This window comes from Melanostigma gelatinosum (assembly GCF_949748355.1).
Source record: "Melanostigma gelatinosum genome assembly, chromosome: 13".
NCBI classification, from domain to species: domain Eukaryota; kingdom Metazoa; phylum Chordata; class Actinopteri; order Perciformes; family Zoarcidae; genus Melanostigma; species Melanostigma gelatinosum.
In genome coordinates this window covers 13114777-13133402 of record NC_136646.1, presented here as the reverse complement: position 1 = coordinate 13133402, position 18626 = coordinate 13114777, and the positions used below count along the sequence as shown (strand labels likewise).

Genomic DNA, 18626 nt, shown 5'->3' with positions numbered 1-18626 from the left:
AAATAGCTCACTCCATTGTATTATAATTATAATATATATAATTATAATTACGCCTCTAATACATATCAAGATGAACACATGAAGGTTTTGCATCTTTGAAATCTGTCTTCACATCTCAGGGCATTCATTGAGTGACACAATAGCATTCTTTGATTCCATTTTTAATTAAAATACGAATTTATCCACAGATTAAAAATGAAAGGCAGAAAAAGCAAAATGTAGCTACAATCAGGCACCAATGATACATGTTAGTTCATATTTTTAACAATTGCGATAACGCAACAATACCATTATTTACTGATCATTATTTAATATTTATTTATTCAACTGAAGACGGGCGGGCAAAAGCAGCCCCCCAAAGACATTCATGGTTTCTCCATCATAGATAACTGAGCAATGACCACAGCTGATCCTAACCCCCCCCCCACCCACCCACCCCACCCCGCTTGATACTCCTCTCACTACCTCACAGAAACTGAAGATTTAAAATAAAAATTGCAACTGTCCACAGGAAAAAACAACACCAATTCAGTCAGAAATCAAGGTGTAAGAAGAGAGTGGTATTTAATAGCAGACAAGCTGTTTGGGTGGAAGTTGGGAGTGATTGACCACACACACACACACACACACACAAGTACTTTTTATATAACCATTAGCCCTGAAAAGACAGACGACGAAGCTGGTGCAAAGAAAAACGACGTGCTGGAGCGACAGCATGGGCTACGGTGCAGAGTAGCCACGAGACACAGATATGCTATGAAAACGAGTGGAACAAGAGTTAAGACATCCCACCGTGGCAGTGGTGGACATGGCTTGGCGAGACATTCCGGCACTTGTGATTGGAGTTTTCTTGAAATAAAGGTGTTTTAGGTTGCGAGTGACTAAGGCAGGACACTTCATTCACACAACTACAACTGCGGTGCTGCTTTGAATCTCCACCACGTTCGAAAAAAAAGAAGAAAAAAGAAGACGGAGAACAAACGATTGCTGCAGGCGCCCACAAGGAAGAGGAAAACAGAAAAACGGGAGGACTGGGTCAGACGTGGAGTCGGGTACAGTGGCTGAACCAGGTCAGGGAAGAAGTAAACGTCTTTGGAGTGTACTCTTTGTTGTCATCAAGCTTACATGAGTGTAGCAACATCGATAAATCGTTGTGTTAAAATATGGCAACTTCTCCACCAGCTTTTTTTTTTTAAGGTTTGGGTGATAAGAATGTGGAGGCGAGACACTCATAACTTCTGGATCTCAGTACGGGAGAAATCCAAGAGCACTGAGTGAGATTAAGGTAAAGAGAAACCCTGACACTGTACATGGGGACGGTGACATTAGACCCTGTTTAAGACTGCAGAGGACAGACGGGACGGACGGCGGCTCTACCGGCCTTCGCACTCTACAACTGAAGGAGAGCTCGAGTCATACAGATCACAATCAGAGATTCACAATCGTAACAATTACTGTCCTCGTGCTGTCAGTATAGAAATACATGATATTCATGCAGCATTAACAAAAGAAACAAAAAAACAGACCAATCGTATTTTTTCTAAACATAACTAAATTGAATTGCAAGAAGTCGACGAGAATGGCATCTGGCAGATGTTTTTCTTTACATTGTACTGGGATGTAAACAGATTCACTTTGCTAGCCTGTCTGGCATGGCCCCAAACCCACACTTCAGTTCCTTCTGAACCCCAAACCTGAACGTCCCCCCCTCCCTCCCCCTCATCTCTCTGTCTGTCCAGTAGCTTCCTTGCCTCTGTGCTAAGATGCGTGTTCAGCGGATGTAGACGTCCCTCCCCCAGTCGTCCTGGTTCTTGTTGTGGCTCATGTTGGCCTCGGTGTCCACAGGGTCCTGGCAGTAACGCTCCCTCAGCTTGGCGCGTCCGTGCGGCTGCGTCTGGCTCGGCATCGTAGGGTGGTTCAGGTTTTCCTGGTCCGGCTCGGCGCCTTCATCTTCCCAGGACGCCTGTCTGCCGTGATGCTGCGCCAGGTGGAGGCGGCTGCCCCCGCCGCCTCGGTATGGCTCGGGCTCTTCGTAGGGGTCAGTCTCAATGTCCATGCAGGAGTCACCGGCCTCGGTGTACGCAGAGTCCCGGCTGCCCTGGGTCTCAGAGTCAAAGGTGTCTTGCCTCGAGAGCCCCCGGCCGCTTCCTCCCCTTAGCTGGCCACGAGAGGAGCGCAGGTACGCTTGCTGCTGCTGCTGCTGCTGAGATTTTCCTCCCGTGTCTGTCTGATAGTCATGCAGGGTGCCGCTCCCGCCGCACTCTTTCAGAGGCCCTTCCCGCTTCTGCTCACCGTGCACCAGGTACGGCCCCTGCAGCCAGCCACAGTCATGCCACACAGCGACCATGCAGAGACACAAACAGCAGAGCAAAACCAAACTGTCAGTGGTTAGTCAGCGGGGTTAGCACGGGGCAGGGCATACAACACAGAACCACAACATCAGACAGATGTTCCAGCTGCAGGACCTGTGGTTTTGAAAAGCATTCAGTGTTCATGACTGACAAACATACATGCACGCGCGCACACAGCAATAATTAAATTCGTCAAACAGATTAGTTTTACAAACTGTTTTTAAAATCATGATACCTACCATCAAACACCAACACATCAGAGAAGTTATTCAACAAGCAGACTCAATCTAATGTTACAACAGTGCCACCTTCTGGCTGATTGACCTCATGGCAGGAAAAAAAAGCAGAAACGTCAATATGACTTTTATATGATTACGTAGTTAATTGAACTCTGCAGCACAGGGTGTTCATACTGAAACCATTTGTTTTTACGTAAATCAGGAAATACCAACAGATCCGAAGTGCAATTGGCTCTTAGATTCTTGTTGTTCTATTTGTGTTGTCGCCTCTATAATGATCGTCTCAATAAAAAGGACGGTAGAAGGAGATATAAAACATGTTTCCAGCCATTTGGTGCAATGTTGTGGCTCGGGTGACATACAAAGCCTTGACGGTGTGCAACTCATCATAACTGATGTGTAGCCACTAGTAACTTATGAATAGAGACTCAGCTGATTAGTACTTTGCTGTTAAAGTGATTCTAAAAAAAAGTTAAAAGTAGACAGATTGTTAGCAACAGCCTCCACCAAACTAAGCAGTTGTGTTTGAAGAGGCGGACATGACTTGCTGTTTTCAGGGGCAGTACCATGGCAACACGGACGAGGCCAGCAAACTGGATTCAGCCTCCCAAGAAGAAGAAAGTGCAGGAGAAAGGAGGCCATCGAGCTAAAGAGGGCACGGTGGGGGCGCAGCAGATATCATTTTACTCTTGATTACAGCGAAATGGAGGGGGCCCCAACGGCAGAGGTGCCTTATGGGTTGCTCCTTAAGTCCAGTGTGGTTTGAGTTGAGCTGCTCTCACAGTTTAAACAGTGCGGCGAAGCAAACAGACGACCTAATCTTTCTTGTGGGTGCTCTAAAAGCTAGCTGTTCACGTGTGTCAATGTTGGCTCATTAATGTGTCAGGTGCGCTTGTGTGAATGTGTTTCTATGTACAGCATAAACAGGGTTTCAATGCACTTTTCCTTCAGTGTAAAGAGAGCAGGCTGCTGGGTCGAGGTTGAGTTGCCGGAGTCCCCGCCCGCCTTTCTGCTGGACTTCAGAGAGCATGTTCTTCCTCTTTCCCCTCATTGGCTACAGCACTTTCCATGTCAGGCCACATATCCATATTTCTGCGCAGGGAGGTGAGCACCTGTACCTGCAGGTTGGAGACGGGCTCAGGGGAGGCAGCCAGGGCTGCCGTAGCCATGGTACGGTTGAGCAGCGGGTTGGGAGGGTTGCTGCTCGGCGGGTGTGTCGCCTTCCAGTACGCCTCCAGGTAGTCGGCCAGGTGTTCGCAGGCGTCCTCCAGCTGGTTCTCGTCCAGGATGATGTCAAACAATTCCTGCACATTAGAAAAATGACGATTTGGTGGTTTTACAGAACCAACATTTTTTCAGAAACTCTACAAAGTTTGAGATCTTTTATCAGTAAAGTCACAAAGCAGAACTCACAGGTGGGCACTGGGCCAACTTGTCTGCTGCCACCATCTGCACATTTAAGTGTTTAGCCTGGGACTTCCCCCTAGATTTGATGAGCCTCTGGAGGACCTGCAGGGAGACAACAACACTGTCTTCTGAAACTATGTTGCATGTAAGGGTAGGCAATTTGAATCCAGGGAAGGCATTACAAATAAATACATCATCTGTCCTCTGTTGCCATACCTTAGGTGAGGCTATTTTGATATAGACAATGATGGGAGCCAGGGAGGTCTTAGCCAGCTGAGAAGGGTGGTTGATGGTGTCTGCATCCAGAGCGACCAGCTGGAGAGTGCGTGCCAGCTCAAAGATACGCTCAATCTCACTCTGCACCTCCGCTGAAGGCCCGGGACACAGATAAGACACATCAATACAGCGAGACAGCAAAACGATTGCGTAAACTACCTCTCTCTTTGAGAAGATGCAGCACTGTGTATCAGCCATGAGTACATAACATCCATGTTTGTACTTTATCATGCATGATTACGATTTTAGAAAAAAAAAAAAAAAAGGAAAAACTGTTCAAAAGCGTATGAATTAGATTGGATCACAGTTAAAGTTCCATTTATGCACAGGTAAATGGAGCAGTGCAGCATCCTCATTCTGTTAGCCACCTCCCAACATTTACGATTTCCTGATGTGCATCTGAGCTTTTTTATTATAAAAGGAGGGAGGCACTTAAGAATGAGATGCCTGTTGCACTTGTAATCAATAATAATAAGAGCACAATTTCTCACCATGTAAATAAAACCCCAACTGAAACAAATTAGGTGGAACATTAGTTGTTGTTAGCGCTAATAGGCACAGCAGTGATTATTATTATCAGGTGAACCACTCAAATCTGTGGATTGCTTGGGTGATTTGTTTTCATTGTTCCTCAACTACAGCCTATAAGAGCTTCTTGTTCAGCATTTTGAACTGTCTCTCCGTGTATTTATCAGCCAGTTGACGTGTAAGGAGAGAGATTAAGACCGGAGACCAGACTGTTCCTCGCCTGTCTGGTCAAACCTCAGCGCCTCCGAGCTGTGCGCGCTGAACAACCCACGCCAGAGAGAGAGATAACGGGGGCAAGGCAATCTTTGGACAGACGGGGCCTTCACACATTTCAGCAGCCTCCAGAGAGCTGGGAATTAAAGCTGGAGGCAAATGAGGAGAGTGCTCTGCAGAGTGATACGAAACGTGAACTTTAACTCATATGTAGAAGAAATAGCTTGCAAGGTTTCCATTAACCTCAACAAAGACTTGGACTTTTTGCAAATTTGGATTTGGTTGCAGAGAGAAACTTGCCACGACTCGAGGCGAGGTCCAGCTTCTGTAAAAGGCTATCCTTGGGAATGATTGCACACATACAGTATATGGATAGCATTATTCGCAAGGTCACAAAAAAAAAATCATCTGCTCATTCGCGGTCATAGTTTAGATTCCTTTCTTTTTGTGAGAGACTAGCCGTCACAAGCATGAGGAACAGAGAAACTGACAGGCAAGCAGACGAGCAGACAAACGATGTATGAGCAGATGATGAATATAGTGAGGAGAAAAGGGGGAGGGTGAAGAAGGAGAGAGGCTTCATTGTTTGGTTGCAAGGAGAGCATACATACCCAGTACGTCTGAATCAACAAAGAGTGGAAGAAGAAGAAGAAGAAGATAGGAGGTGGGAGAGAAGGAAGGATGGGTTTTTGAAGGGCAGAAAAGACAGGATGAAGAAAGAGAGAGGAGGCCAGATCAGACTATAAAAAGGGGAAAAAAATACTTCACACTTTCTTTGTATGACCTACCTACATGTTCTCTGACATGGAACTACAGTATGTCAAAAATATATTGTGCAATTCTACATCCAACTATGCCTCTGCCATCATACATCGTACATCCATGTCTGTCCATCACTTCATCATTTTGTCCTGTTATTAACAAAATTAGCATTTGAATTTAGGAGTTGTGGCCCAAAATGTGTTTGAGTTGATCCTTGAGTTCAGGTGGTTTGTGTCAAATATGAAGAAATTCCCTCCACCTGAGATATCACCATCACAAGACAACCGGAAAACATAGTTCGTCCAGTCACAAAAAGCCAGGCAGCCCTCATTACATTCAATTCATGGAGCTAAATCATGTGTTATCACCAGGATTGTAGCTGAGTAAACCCAAATTACAAAAAAATCCACATGCTTGTCGATCTTTTTCTTCATGGTCTTAACTCCTGCAGCATCACAAAAACACCCTTTTGCTGTTTCGCATTTTGTTTTTATGTGTAAATATGTTTTTGTGTGGAATTGCAAATGTGTCTACTTTTAATCTGCAAACCAAACTGCCCCTAAAAAAGGACATTAATGAACACATCTGATCATATTCTATATTTTCCTTATCGTCAACAAATCCCATGTAAAGTCCATCTATCTATCTAAACACACAAAGCAATAAAGATATGAAACACAGATAGTGAAACGTATTTAAATGGATGTTTAGCAACATGATGTGATGAAAAAAATGCTTTCCATTGGCTTGCTCTTTACTAGATTGGTTTTTTTTGCTGTCTGTCCAATTACAAAATAAGAGTCATTATTGTCTTAACTGGAGAATGATGGCAGTTTTCTTTGGTTGCGGTTGAGCTGAGGCGGCTGTACGTTGTCTTACCCAGGCTGGAGCGGGTACTCGAGCGCTCAATGATGGTGTGTTTGCTGGGGTTGTTGAGGACTGAACGTTTGGCCAGGGAGATGTCCGCTGTCACCCGTGTGATGGATATCCTGAAACGGATATCCAGTGCACCAGTCGTTACCGGGTTAGAAAACAGAAACCAGTTAAATCACAGCATAATGGCTGTAAAGAGCAGAGGATCTCCTTCTTACCTGCCCTCAAACTTGTGTTTCAGAAAGTCAAAGAGTGCTTTCTGCATCATGTCCGTCACCTGAAGACCAAACAGCAGGCGTAAGACAACAAACTATGGAAGTGAAATTAGATGCAAAACAATAGCACACGTTTTTCTCGTTACCTCATATCCTTTAAGTGACGGCCCGACTAGGATGATGGGTCTCATGGAGGGAACCACGTCATAGGGGGGAACATGCTCCATCTGGGCCAGAAAGAGACAGCACCAACATTGGGGTGAGTGAAGCAGGCAGGTTCCACAAAGCTCACACCGATGTACAGACACGCTGGAGACGCTGGAGTCCAGTCGTTTTATTGACGTCCTCTGAATATTCGGAGAAAGGGATCCATTCCCCACTGAATGGCACTCTATTTCTTGGTCTGCAGTCGCACATAATTAAAGTGTCCATAATTAAATCAGACGCTAGGGTGTCAGCTGCTGCTCTAAAAAAAAAGGCGTCAAACGTCACACTTTTCTCTTTTGTTGTGCATCTGCACTCAAGTTACAGAGCGACTGCCTCCACGTTCCCGTTATTTATTCTCTTTGTCCTATTTTCAGAAATCTTTCAGAATGTAAAGAGCCTGTACATACAGTAAGTAGTCTGTGGCTTTTTTAAGTCACATACGTCAAAAATCACAGAGATTTATACACAACACCCACACACAAACACGACCCATATTTGCTGCGCCTGAACTTCAGGCTTTTTTTGCACATTATGAATCATGAAAGGACTGATTCATCTACCAGGATTCCATAAGCCTTTGTGCTCTTTAGACACAGCCTGTGTTTCAATTGAGGGGGAAACAGTCACATGTCCTCTACACCTTGTGAAGATTCAAATTGGATGTATTTTTATTTTTTTTAGATCCGCATTTCAAGCACATCCCCTCCTCCGTGTGTGCTGTGCAGCTCTTCAAGCAGGACATAGTGCTGGAGTGCTCCATTACGTTACATAAAGCAGAGCAACGGAGGCTCATTTCACCTCATTTGTATTCACAGAAGCTAAAAATATATTTTTGTAAATGTTTCCAAATGGCTCTTGTGTTATAAAGGGGCAGAGCTGGAGCACCGAACACAACATAAAAGTGCTCATTGGTTTTTGAATAACATGAGCACAGTGCACAGCTCAGTGTGGTGAGTAACAGGCAGGATGGTGTGCCCAATACAGATCTGGATAATCGTCCAATATTACAGTTGATGTACAATCTGATTCTTCTAAAACACTACAACTACAGCTGCCATGTTTAGAGCAAACTAAATATATTGTATTTCCTAAAAAGGAGCTAAGATACTTAAAAACTTACAGTACATGTTTCTTGCACATTATGTCAGATAAACATGGAGTTTTACGTTTTAATATGCGATTATAAATAAGTGTCAATAATCTTGTAAACATTTTCTCGGTGCAAATTTTGACCATATCCCACACTACAGTTTATTTTCCCTCGATGGAATCACATTATTACAAAATGCTAATGTTGAGATATTGTTGTTGACATTTATCCTGCAGCCGTAACGTGTGATTTAAACTGTGCTGAAAAACCTAAAAACAGCTGATTTGTGGGCTACCGTGACTCAAATTAGCCGTCATAAATGGCAATGAAAGCGTGTCAGGATGAGTTACTGTTACACTCTGACTAACAGGGTCTGGGATGGATCTGCACCTGCACACTGACAGCTGTGATACAAGCTCTGGGGAAATGACAGAGGCGTCACCGTGATTTATAAATGATCCTGTGAATATTTCACGCTTTAATGCGTCCTATAGGAAGCATTAAACGGTGCTAGAAAAAATATTCTGTGGACTGCTTTCTTACAGAGGATGAGGGGTTAGTGTTAGATGTTAGGGGTTAGTTTCGAGAACAAACCACACTCACCGACTTCTGTTTCTGTTTAGCTGGGCCACCTACAGTATCATTCCACACAAAAGCCAGAAGAGACAAAAAACAACAACACGAAACACAAGAGCACATTCGGTTATTGACAGGTTAGGGTTAGTGGGGAGAGGAGCTGTTGACTGATTCAAACAGAGTTTACACTGACTGCCACTACTTCATTTTAAAAACAGATCAAAACTCATATATGCTGCAGCCGCCATTTCAGAGTGCATCGGTTAGTTCAAGGCCTCTCCCAGCTGACAAGCACAGAAACAAACATTCAAACAAGTAACCGTCGTGACCGGAGCCTGAGGGGCCAAACAGTGTTAGATTCAGGAACTACAGTAGCGGCAGGGACAGTTCAGTCGTGAGCGGTTAGTGAGCGGGGAAGAGGAGATTAGACCTGAGCACATCTTGGACGAGTAAGGGACAAATGAGGGAGGCAGGCTGGCAAGGTAAGCGAGTTCGTGGGCCCCTAATGTTACCTTCTTAAAGAAGGGCAGTCGGTGGGCGTTGGCCTGAGGGGATGTTACGCTGCCTGACGTGCCCTTGGTGGAGCGAGGGTCACCCTGGGACTCAGGGGGCTCCTCGGCATCCAGGTCGAGTGGGTCAACGTCATAGGACACATTGGACATGTCCACGTGAGCTGATGAGGGGTAAGGGCGAGCGGCGCAGAGATAGGAACAGACAAGGAAGAAGAAAAGGAAGGGAAAGACAAGGCAAAGTAAAAGAAGAGGAAATAATAGAAGAGCAAAAGCAAAAGGGGGAAGAGTAAATAGAAGTATGAATGCGAGAAGCATCCAGAGAGAGGCATGGAGGACATTGCAAAAGATGACATTTACTGAGATCAAAAGAAGGTGGCATTGTGGGATTTAAACTGGAAACAATATTGACAAGAGTTTAAAAAAAAGAAGAAAAAAGAACACAGCAGATTATCATGGAGGACGGCACAGATGTGGGATATAACGACATGAACAGAGAGTGGGTTCAGTGTGACGAGAAAGCGACAAAACTTGAAGTGTAGATGTGTAAAGGAGGGGCTGCAGAGGAAACTGGAGGAAAATAGTCGATAGAAAAGAAGGAATCAAGCTGAGAGGAAAGCTGGGGTTTCGAATGAAGTGCTTGTTGGGATTATCGTTGGTGATGCACATGTGGTTGGTAGGAGGGGGGGGGGGGCCTGCGGGGGCAAATGGCTTTTTCCTTTCTTACCTTGAGTTAAGAGATGACAAGATTGATACCACTCGGTCTGATCTATATGAGGCTACAGCTGGTTGTCTTAGCTGAGCACAAAGACTAAAAACAGTGTCAAACAGGAACAACATCTGCCTACTGGCACCCCAAAGCTAATTTATTGATCTCACACATACATACACTTTGGTTTTTCCACTGATTAAACAAGCAAGATGTGGTGTTTTAATCAGTGGGCTTCAGAGCTGCCAATGGGTGGATTTTGTTCCCTTTGAACAGGACCAGGAGTTTTCCCATGTCCGAGCTAAACTATTAAGACATCGATCATCTAACTCTTTTCCCAGGAGAGAAATAAGGGTGTTTCTCAATATGTCAAACTTTTGCTTTAAAGGGCAACGCCACCTAAATTAAGAATTCCAGTATGTTATTTCCATGGCCGAGGTAAGCGCAATCAACCTTTATGAACACGAGCTGCTCTGTCAGTAAGTATCAAACTTGCTTGACATCAAGTATAATGTCTGTCAACCCCTTACTGGAGGGGTGTATTAGACAGATGTGGTTTCTATTGTACAAGTAGAGTCCAGTGGCTCTATTTGATTAACAAAAAACGTAGTTTCCCCATGTTTGCACTTCCATCTCCCCTGCTGTCTCTCTGGATATCGAGAAGCAGCTCTGTGTCATCTCGGCAAATGGGCGATGCACACACACACACACACACACACACACACTCACAAGCAAGCCAGACATTCTCAGCTCTATTTCAGTCCCGTCCTGTGTGCAAATGACAGACCTAAGACCTCACTCACTTCACGCAGCAACCCACAGAGGCGCGGCGTGATTCATCATCATGCCTGACTAACTTAGCCAATTAAAATCTTCATCTAGATATCAGGCCGCCTGTCTCATCTCTTTCACGCTCCGTCAGGATTGCACCAACACCCACAAAAAACAGGCAAAAACAGTCACGTGTTTTGCCAGCTGACAAGGGAGATCCCCTTGACCTCACCTGTGCCAGGTGGGGTGGGCCGGCGGGTTCCAGTGGCAACGTCCAAACTGGAGCTTCCTCCAGATTTACTGAAATGGGAAAAAAACGGAATTGCGTGGTGAAAGAAAGACGAGAACGGTAGCTTCACAATACTGAGTGCATAGTGCTCATCAGCTTCATATTTTTATAAGAAAATCTATTTTATGATACAAGTAAGCAATTGTTAGGTTTCCTCCTGCAAGAGGACACTGATCATCATAGTTTTCAGAAGACAAGGTGCCATTGTGAGCTTTTCGTAGAGGAAAAACTAATAAATCCCAAAAGTGAAAAAAGCAGTATTAGGAGCGCTTGCACTGCAAATTGTATATCAAATCCCTGTTTGAAAAAGCTGAGTTGTCATTTGTGATGCCGATACTGTAGCTGCTGAGGGTTTTTTCGTGGTTACCTGGAGCTGAGTCGGTTTTGTCTCATCTTCTGCTCCTGCAGCAGACGGGTGTTCTCCAGTTTGACCGGGCTGGGAATGAAGCCCACCTCACAGCCCTCCTTCACCAGGCGTCCGATCCACCAGTCATTGTTGTATTTCTGCATACAGACAGGCATCCGTAAACCAATGATATACCGGCATTCTACTGCTCACACACACGTCAACATTTAACACTATGTGTTGAATAAAAGCATCCAAACGTATCCAATTAGAAACATTTTCCAGTGCCAATTGAATTGCATTTGATGGCATTAAGGTTTTAGACATAGTTACAAACACTATTTCCATACCATATTTACACTTTTAGAAGCTTTGTTGCTAAAGCCTGAATAGGGTTTTGACAGAAGGAGACAATGCATAAAACATGATCCCTCACTGGCTTCCCACCCACTATCACTGCCACTTTTGGTCTTCTCCCCCCAAGACCATCAAATGATTAACCTTTAGAGTTTAGGCTGAATTCGTACAAATGTGTACTCTAGACCACAACAACTGCTCTGGAAATTCATACCTCTTTAATGTGCAAGAAGTCTTTGGCTTCGAAGGATATGGCCATGCCCTGCACAGGAACGTCATCACTGGGACCGGGGTTGTAACCAACATTTGTCCGCACAGCAAATGCCACCGGTTTGGTCTGGAGCAGTGATGGGAAAGACAGATATTAATATTAAAAAACAACAACAACTCAGAGTAGTGTCCCCTTGACACTGATGATGATGAGATTATGCATTATAGATGACTATTAAACGAACACTGTGCAAGACGGATGACATAGCGAAGATAAAGCAGTTGAACTCTGACCTTTGCTTTCTCGAGCGTGGCGAGGGCCTGTCTGTCGGCCTCCTTTCTCAGAGCCTCAGGGTCCTCCTCCAGGGACACGTCTGAGTCCGATGGCCGGCTGGTGTAGGAGTCCGCCGAGCCCTGAAAATGCATTGTGAGTTGAGATAAAGGTGAGGAGGGGAAAAAGGACAACATGGCCATGACTCAACCCTTGAGGGAGCAAAACAGGAGTACACCGAGTGAAATCACAGGATGACCTCAATGAAGTCTGGGTATACGTTTGAATGTCTGCTGTCGACAACTCGTCTTCATCTCTCGGTTTCCTGATGTTCTCCTGCTTCTTTGGCTTGTTTCAAATGGACTTTTCTCGTCTTAAGAACACTTGTGGCTCTGCCATTGCAATTTATTTGTTGTCAACACGTCAAGACATGCCTTGAGAAGCGTAACCTACATTGACACAAAAAAGGGGCCTCGGCCTTCATATTGCATGAAAGCTGACTGCGTATAAGAGGCCGGCATTTCCACAGCAGCTCCAGTGAGGCCGAGGGGCCGAGTCTTTTTGCAACACGTACAACAGATTTGGTGTGTGGGTGTGTCAAGTGGGGACGGACAGAAGTAGAGAAAAAAGTGGCCTGAGGACTGTTCATAATATTGGGGGGGGTGGGGGGGGGGGGGTATACATTTCTCATGAAGTGGATACAGTTTCCAACACTCATGCACGGTAACTTGACTCTCTGCTGCTGACCCTCATCCAGACACCCATACCACAATAAAAACCCGAGCCTCCAGTGAGCCTGCGGCGCCGGCACACTGTACCGTTCAGCAGAACAGTACAGTGAGGGAGGCAGCCTGAACATATAACGTGTTTGAGTGTTCGACTTATGTAACAATCCCACTTATTCTCTTCTTGCTGTTTTTTTATTTTTTACTTTCCCGCTGACAGGCTGCCTGGCGCTTTGTAGGAGGCGCTGACAAGAATGCGGACAGCTGAATGTGCCAGGCAGAAGAAGTGAGTCACTCGGTGTGGGCTTTTAAAATAGAGGTGAGAATGCACAAAGATGACATGCACCATATGTAATGATGATGAACAATTCCCCTTCACATGTGTAGTCAGACAACACAACGAGTGCACTCGGTGAGACACAACAGTGACGACAAACGACACACATCCCCGTTTCGAAATCAGTAACTTTTCATAGCTTAGTTTGGAATATAAATTAATATAAACACAAAGTATGCCCGCTCATTGCATCAGTAGTACAGAAAAATCTTAAATAAAACCTTAAACTAGAAAAACAAAAAATGGCCGCTGGTGAAAGGATAGGTAAACATGCCTGAGAATCATACCAAACATTTGATGCACTACGAAATCAGTGCAGTGCTGAGATTTTGATACCCAGCCCTACTCAGAACTCGTGGCCAACTTGCTGTCGTTTGAATCGTTTTGCAAGCAAATGTTTCTTATTTTAAAGATCAAAAGAAATGTGAGATGTCCCGGCGGCCTTGTGGTTAAGACGCATACCGTATAACGACAACATCCTCGGTTTGATTTTGGCGAAAGCAAAAAAGGATGTTCTTTTCCTTGTCGGCATTCCTTATGAGAAACACCAAGTGGACCTAAAGGTCTAAACATGTATCCAGATATGTCCATGCAACCTAAATATATCCGGTCACATGTTGAGGAGTGAAGCATCTTCGTCTGTGAGCATTTATGTGTGATTAATGCTCCTCTACACCTCTGATTACCATCCACGCGTCTCTGTATGATTTCCAACGAAACGCAAACACAAATGTTGATTCTTGCTCAGCCACCTGTCGTACAGAGGCGCCGCGTGACTTAGCAACAGCACACCAAATGTGGACACTCCCTGTTGCCAAGGCGATGGCTAGCTGCTACTCCTCGCATCCTCAGGCATCCTCTAACCATCCCCACTTCCTGTTTCATTTACTCAAACACTCGCGGCGGTGCGCCCCGCATCCCACTCAGGTAGGAGGAATAATCCGGTGAGTGGCATGCAGCATCTAATGAGGACAATAACAGCCGCCCCCACTTACCAGCTGTGAGTCATCTTCTACATCATACAAGTGCATCCCAACATGGAGCACTGACTAAGTGAAGGTTAACAAACCCTGATGCGGAACCCACGAGAATGTTTTTAGAGTAAAAAGCCGGAATGACGTCTGGAACAACCCGAGACCAACTGGCTCACTACAACAGGTCGGTGATGCAGCAAAATGTAGAAAGAGAGAGTGGGAGGGAGGGATTACTCTTGGTGTGTGTGTGTGTGTGTGTGTGTGTGTGGTCAAATGCTTCTGTGAGTCACTCATCCAGTTGATTCACGTCACAAACAACCAGAGGAAAAAACACAGTCAGGGAAAGAAGAGACCGAAGAAGGCTTGATGGATTCATGCGCACAGACACAATCGTCAATATTTCATATTCTTGTAAAAAAGGTGAACACGGGGAGTTAAAATAGCAACTGATCAATAACCTCTCTGCACCCTTCCTCTCCTGAAACCCTTTCGGAACATGTTGATAGACTGAGCGAGCCACTTCCTCCACCTTTTATTTCTGACACCCCCCTTCCTTCCCTCTCGTCTTATTCTCCCCTCATGTCATTGGGTTGCGTCTCTAATTCAGCTGCTTGCTTCACTTCACATACAGCTCCTGTTCAAAATAGCTACAGGCCACCTGATGGCGGAGCTTCCTTCCTATTGGCAGTGCCAGACTAGAGACCCCATAGCAGTGTCATAGTAACCATCTCTGCAGCTTAACCCAAGCAGCCCGTGAGAGCTGCGTCTGGAAGGAGATAGAGAGAAGATATAGGAACCGAATCATGAATAAAATACCATGAAGGGACATCGACGTCGGGGAAATTGCATAAAAGCTTTTCAACAGGTGATCAATGATTTTCTCACGTAGTGTGAGTTACAGCTGTGAGCTCACAGCCTGGATAACACAGCAGTAACTACATCAAACAAAACAATACGGCCTTTGGGGAGTTATTGTCCCAAAGGGAAATATCCATGTTTAACAAGACTACCAAACTGAAACGTTTCTATAGTTGGTCAAATCCAAACTATACTGCATTGTCACCGACCAAGGACGGATACGAAAGGGTAAAACACAAGACGGGTGCAGGAGGTGAAGCTCAGTAATCATCCCGAAAATTAACCGACTGTGCTTCCTCTCCATTTTCTGCACGATGGCTGCCACTGTGATACATTTGCACCTCCTTAGCATTTGATATTGGATAAATGGATGGAGGAAAAAAGAGAGCAACAGAGCGGAGAGGGGGAGTAATGGAATAAGGAGCGAGGGCGGGCCAGCAAGAGAGAAGTGCTTTGAATAATGGGTGTTAAGAAAAGAGTCACCCTGCAGAAGGGAAATTAGTTAACATTGTTTCTTCTGATGCAATGGCACCAATGGTTTCAAGAAAAAGGGGAAATTTAAAAAAAAGAAGGGAGTTGGATTCAGTAAAACGTTACATACAGCGGCATAGAAATGATCATGGAAATACTGAACCAGCATGCCACGTTCCCCCTCTTTAAGATCGTGATGAAACAGGAGGAAATGATCACCGCCGTGTCTTCCTGTTCTTATCACAGATAACAGGGCAGAGGTCAAAGATTTTAATATGCTGCTGATAAACAACAGAGAAGTGAGAACCATCTGAGAGCGAACGCACAGTGCGAACCCCTCATTAAAAAGATACAAAAACATATTCATACTCATCAGCTGAGATAATGTGACACAAATAAAGACAATTAAATATAATTGTCTTTATTTGCTTTATCGGCGAGTCTCCTCATGCCCAATGTCGAATGTTTCAGAGAAGAAGAACACAACATCTCATCTCAAACAATTGAGGGCTAAAAAAAGTGAGATTATTTCAGCAAAGACAAAACAAAAAAAATTTGAATAAATGGGAAAGAAATAAAAGAGGAAATACGTCTCACGAAACCGGCAGACGGAGGCTAGAAACTGAGGAATCACAAAGGACAGATGTCCCGTCAGACGCTAAAGGCCGGTGGCTGTAAATGGTCATCCTCCTTTTATCCGTCACAGCAGAGTCATGGCAACCAGCTGGACAGTGTGGAGATGACTAAAAAGACGACTTAGGGACTGAATTCACCGGAAATCCCCATTTTCACAAACAAGCAAAAGAGAGACCAATAACAAGTTACTCCTTATGGATTCTTTTCTGTCAATCTCGCTGAATTCAAAACATAGTTTTTGCGCAAGGAAATTAGGGCTCGAAGACATGCTTGATATCACGATTCTTTTTTTTCCAGGTGTCAAATAAGTGCTGATTAGGGCTGCATAGTTAGACATATTTTGATATTACACCTAACACCTAAGTTTATTGATGCTAATTTCACATTACCAATCATTTTTCTACAGAGCTACTTTTCCATTTAGTAAAATATGGCAACATGTGTATGCATGTGTAATTTGATGTTGTGTTAACACGAGGAGCTCGAACATAACATTGCCTAAAGAAATAAAAATAGAAAAAGGTTCTCTTGTCAAAAAGTAAGAAACAATGAACACCGAGTATTTTTCCAGACTTGATTTTACGGACTTGTTGGTGGAAAGTAGTAAGGTTCAAAACCTGCCTCACCACGCAACATCTTACATGATGCAGAGCTAAAATAATTAGTCAATCAGCTGTAAATCATAGATTTAAGCACAATTGCCAAAAAGCTGTGGTTCCATAATTGACTGATTTATTGATGATGAAACCATTATTAAGTTAAAAGTTGCAGCCATAATATGAAATGGAGCAAACTGCGTTCAACTGTTATGTATTAAATCAAATAACAATCATTTTGATTCATTTCACAACAGCGCGTGATAAACAATCATCAAATGAAAATGAAATTGGATTTGCCCCTAAATGCAATAATTGCAAAAAAAGAATGGGAAGCCAACAACAACAAAAATGTATCATTGTAAGGCAAACACAGCCACGTTCACTAAGAAGCTCCATGAAGATCCAGCCCAGGCCCTTTTGGGACAGGGGGCCAGCAGTGAAAGAAGCCCCCCTGAAATGGCCACAGTGCTGGGACGGCCGGGCAGGCAGTGCACATAGCAGCAGAGGCAACCGGTGGGACTGGAAGTCTAATTAAAAACACTGCGCCTTTCCAGCAGCTGTGGGCCGGCCCAAAATGGAAATCACACTGAGGAGAGAGCAAAGAAAGGCGCAGACCAGGAGGTGAAGCGCTGTCAGGACACGGGCGGCAAGTTGTATTCTCCCGTCGTATCTCAGAGCAAGAGTGTCTGCTGGACTTTCAAAACTCGATCCAGATCCACAAGCTCACAGAGAAACTCGCACACAAACCGCCTCCAGTTCAGTCAGACGCAGCGAAAAAGCTCATCCAGATCCTCCTTACCATGACGGGCCTTTGAATCCTCTCAGTCCGCTCCATACCTCGTTTGCCACGCTCGCCACACCAAGGCAAACCAAGGGGGCAACGCCGGAGTCCACAGACAGAGTTATGTGTGTGTGTGTGTGTGTGAGAGAGCTAGCAGTTACTAGTCTGAGTATCTGTCTGTTAGCTTGACAAGTGTAGAAGAGTACATGCGTGTGTTTATCAGTGTGTGTGTGTGTGTGTGTGTGCGTGTGTGTGAGATAGGAGAGAGAGAGCCAGAAAAGAGTGCCATATGTGTGAGAGTAGGAGAGCGCTCTCTTAACCTCCAACCCCTTCACACACACACACACACACACACACACACACACACACACACACACCCCCACCTTCACAAGAGGAACGTGAACCTTGTGTAGAGGAAGGGAGCTGAAGCTGACAGGGGGTCGGGTTGCAGGACTTGTGCTACATTTGCAAACTGGGGAAATATATTTAGCCCCGGCCGGGCCAGGAACAGGGACACGAACGCACCGAGACCCAGAAGGAGGCTTGGTATGCAGCCGTCAGCCATTCAATGGCCTGACTGACGTGGGAGAGGGCTGGGGCAGTGCCAAGGGAAACACCCCCCCCTCCCTTCTCTCTCTCTCTCTGCTTCATTCCTCCCACCCTCTGAACCGACATCATTCTTCCCAGCCCCTCTCTCTGTCTCTCTCCCGTAAAAAGGGTATCAGAGGAGGGATTAGGGTTCGATGTTGGCCCTGATCACCCAATTTGATTCGCTTCTTGATGATTCGGTTACATCAGATACCAATGTTGCATAAACGGCGACTCAGAATTTCAACGTGGCTTTACAATCAGTACAACATAGGAGACTCCCTGTCCCTTGAATTCAAACAAGCGTTAAGTGCACATCATCGGCTTAATTGTAAACAATTCCTGGTTATGAAACTACAGACCAAGGACTAATTTTCTTTAGCAAATCTAAGACATCTAAAACATGGCATATCTATATTTTGTATGCCCACGTGTCAGCACAAGAGGGCAGAACCTGA

General features: G+C 44.9%; 1 protein-coding gene across 1 annotated transcript; it reads right to left on the bottom strand.

Moving 5' to 3' along the window:
- Positions 1 to 539: 539 nt before the first annotated feature.
- On the bottom strand, positions 540 to 17867 carry cacnb1 (calcium channel, voltage-dependent, beta 1 subunit). The gene is made up of 13 exons (XM_079282194.1): positions 17599 to 17867; positions 12223 to 12342; positions 11933 to 12055; positions 11383 to 11519; positions 10959 to 11026; positions 9250 to 9410; positions 7011 to 7091; positions 6868 to 6926; positions 6656 to 6765; positions 4214 to 4365; positions 4004 to 4099; positions 3703 to 3894; positions 540 to 2311 (listed from the first exon to the last, which is right to left on the bottom strand). The coding sequence occupies exons 1-13, from the start codon at positions 17632 to 17634 to the stop codon at positions 1772 to 1774; spliced, it is 1875 nt and encodes a 624-aa protein (XP_079138320.1). The 5' UTR covers positions 17635 to 17867; the 3' UTR covers positions 540 to 1771.
- Between the last annotated feature and the right edge of the window lie 759 nt (positions 17868 to 18626).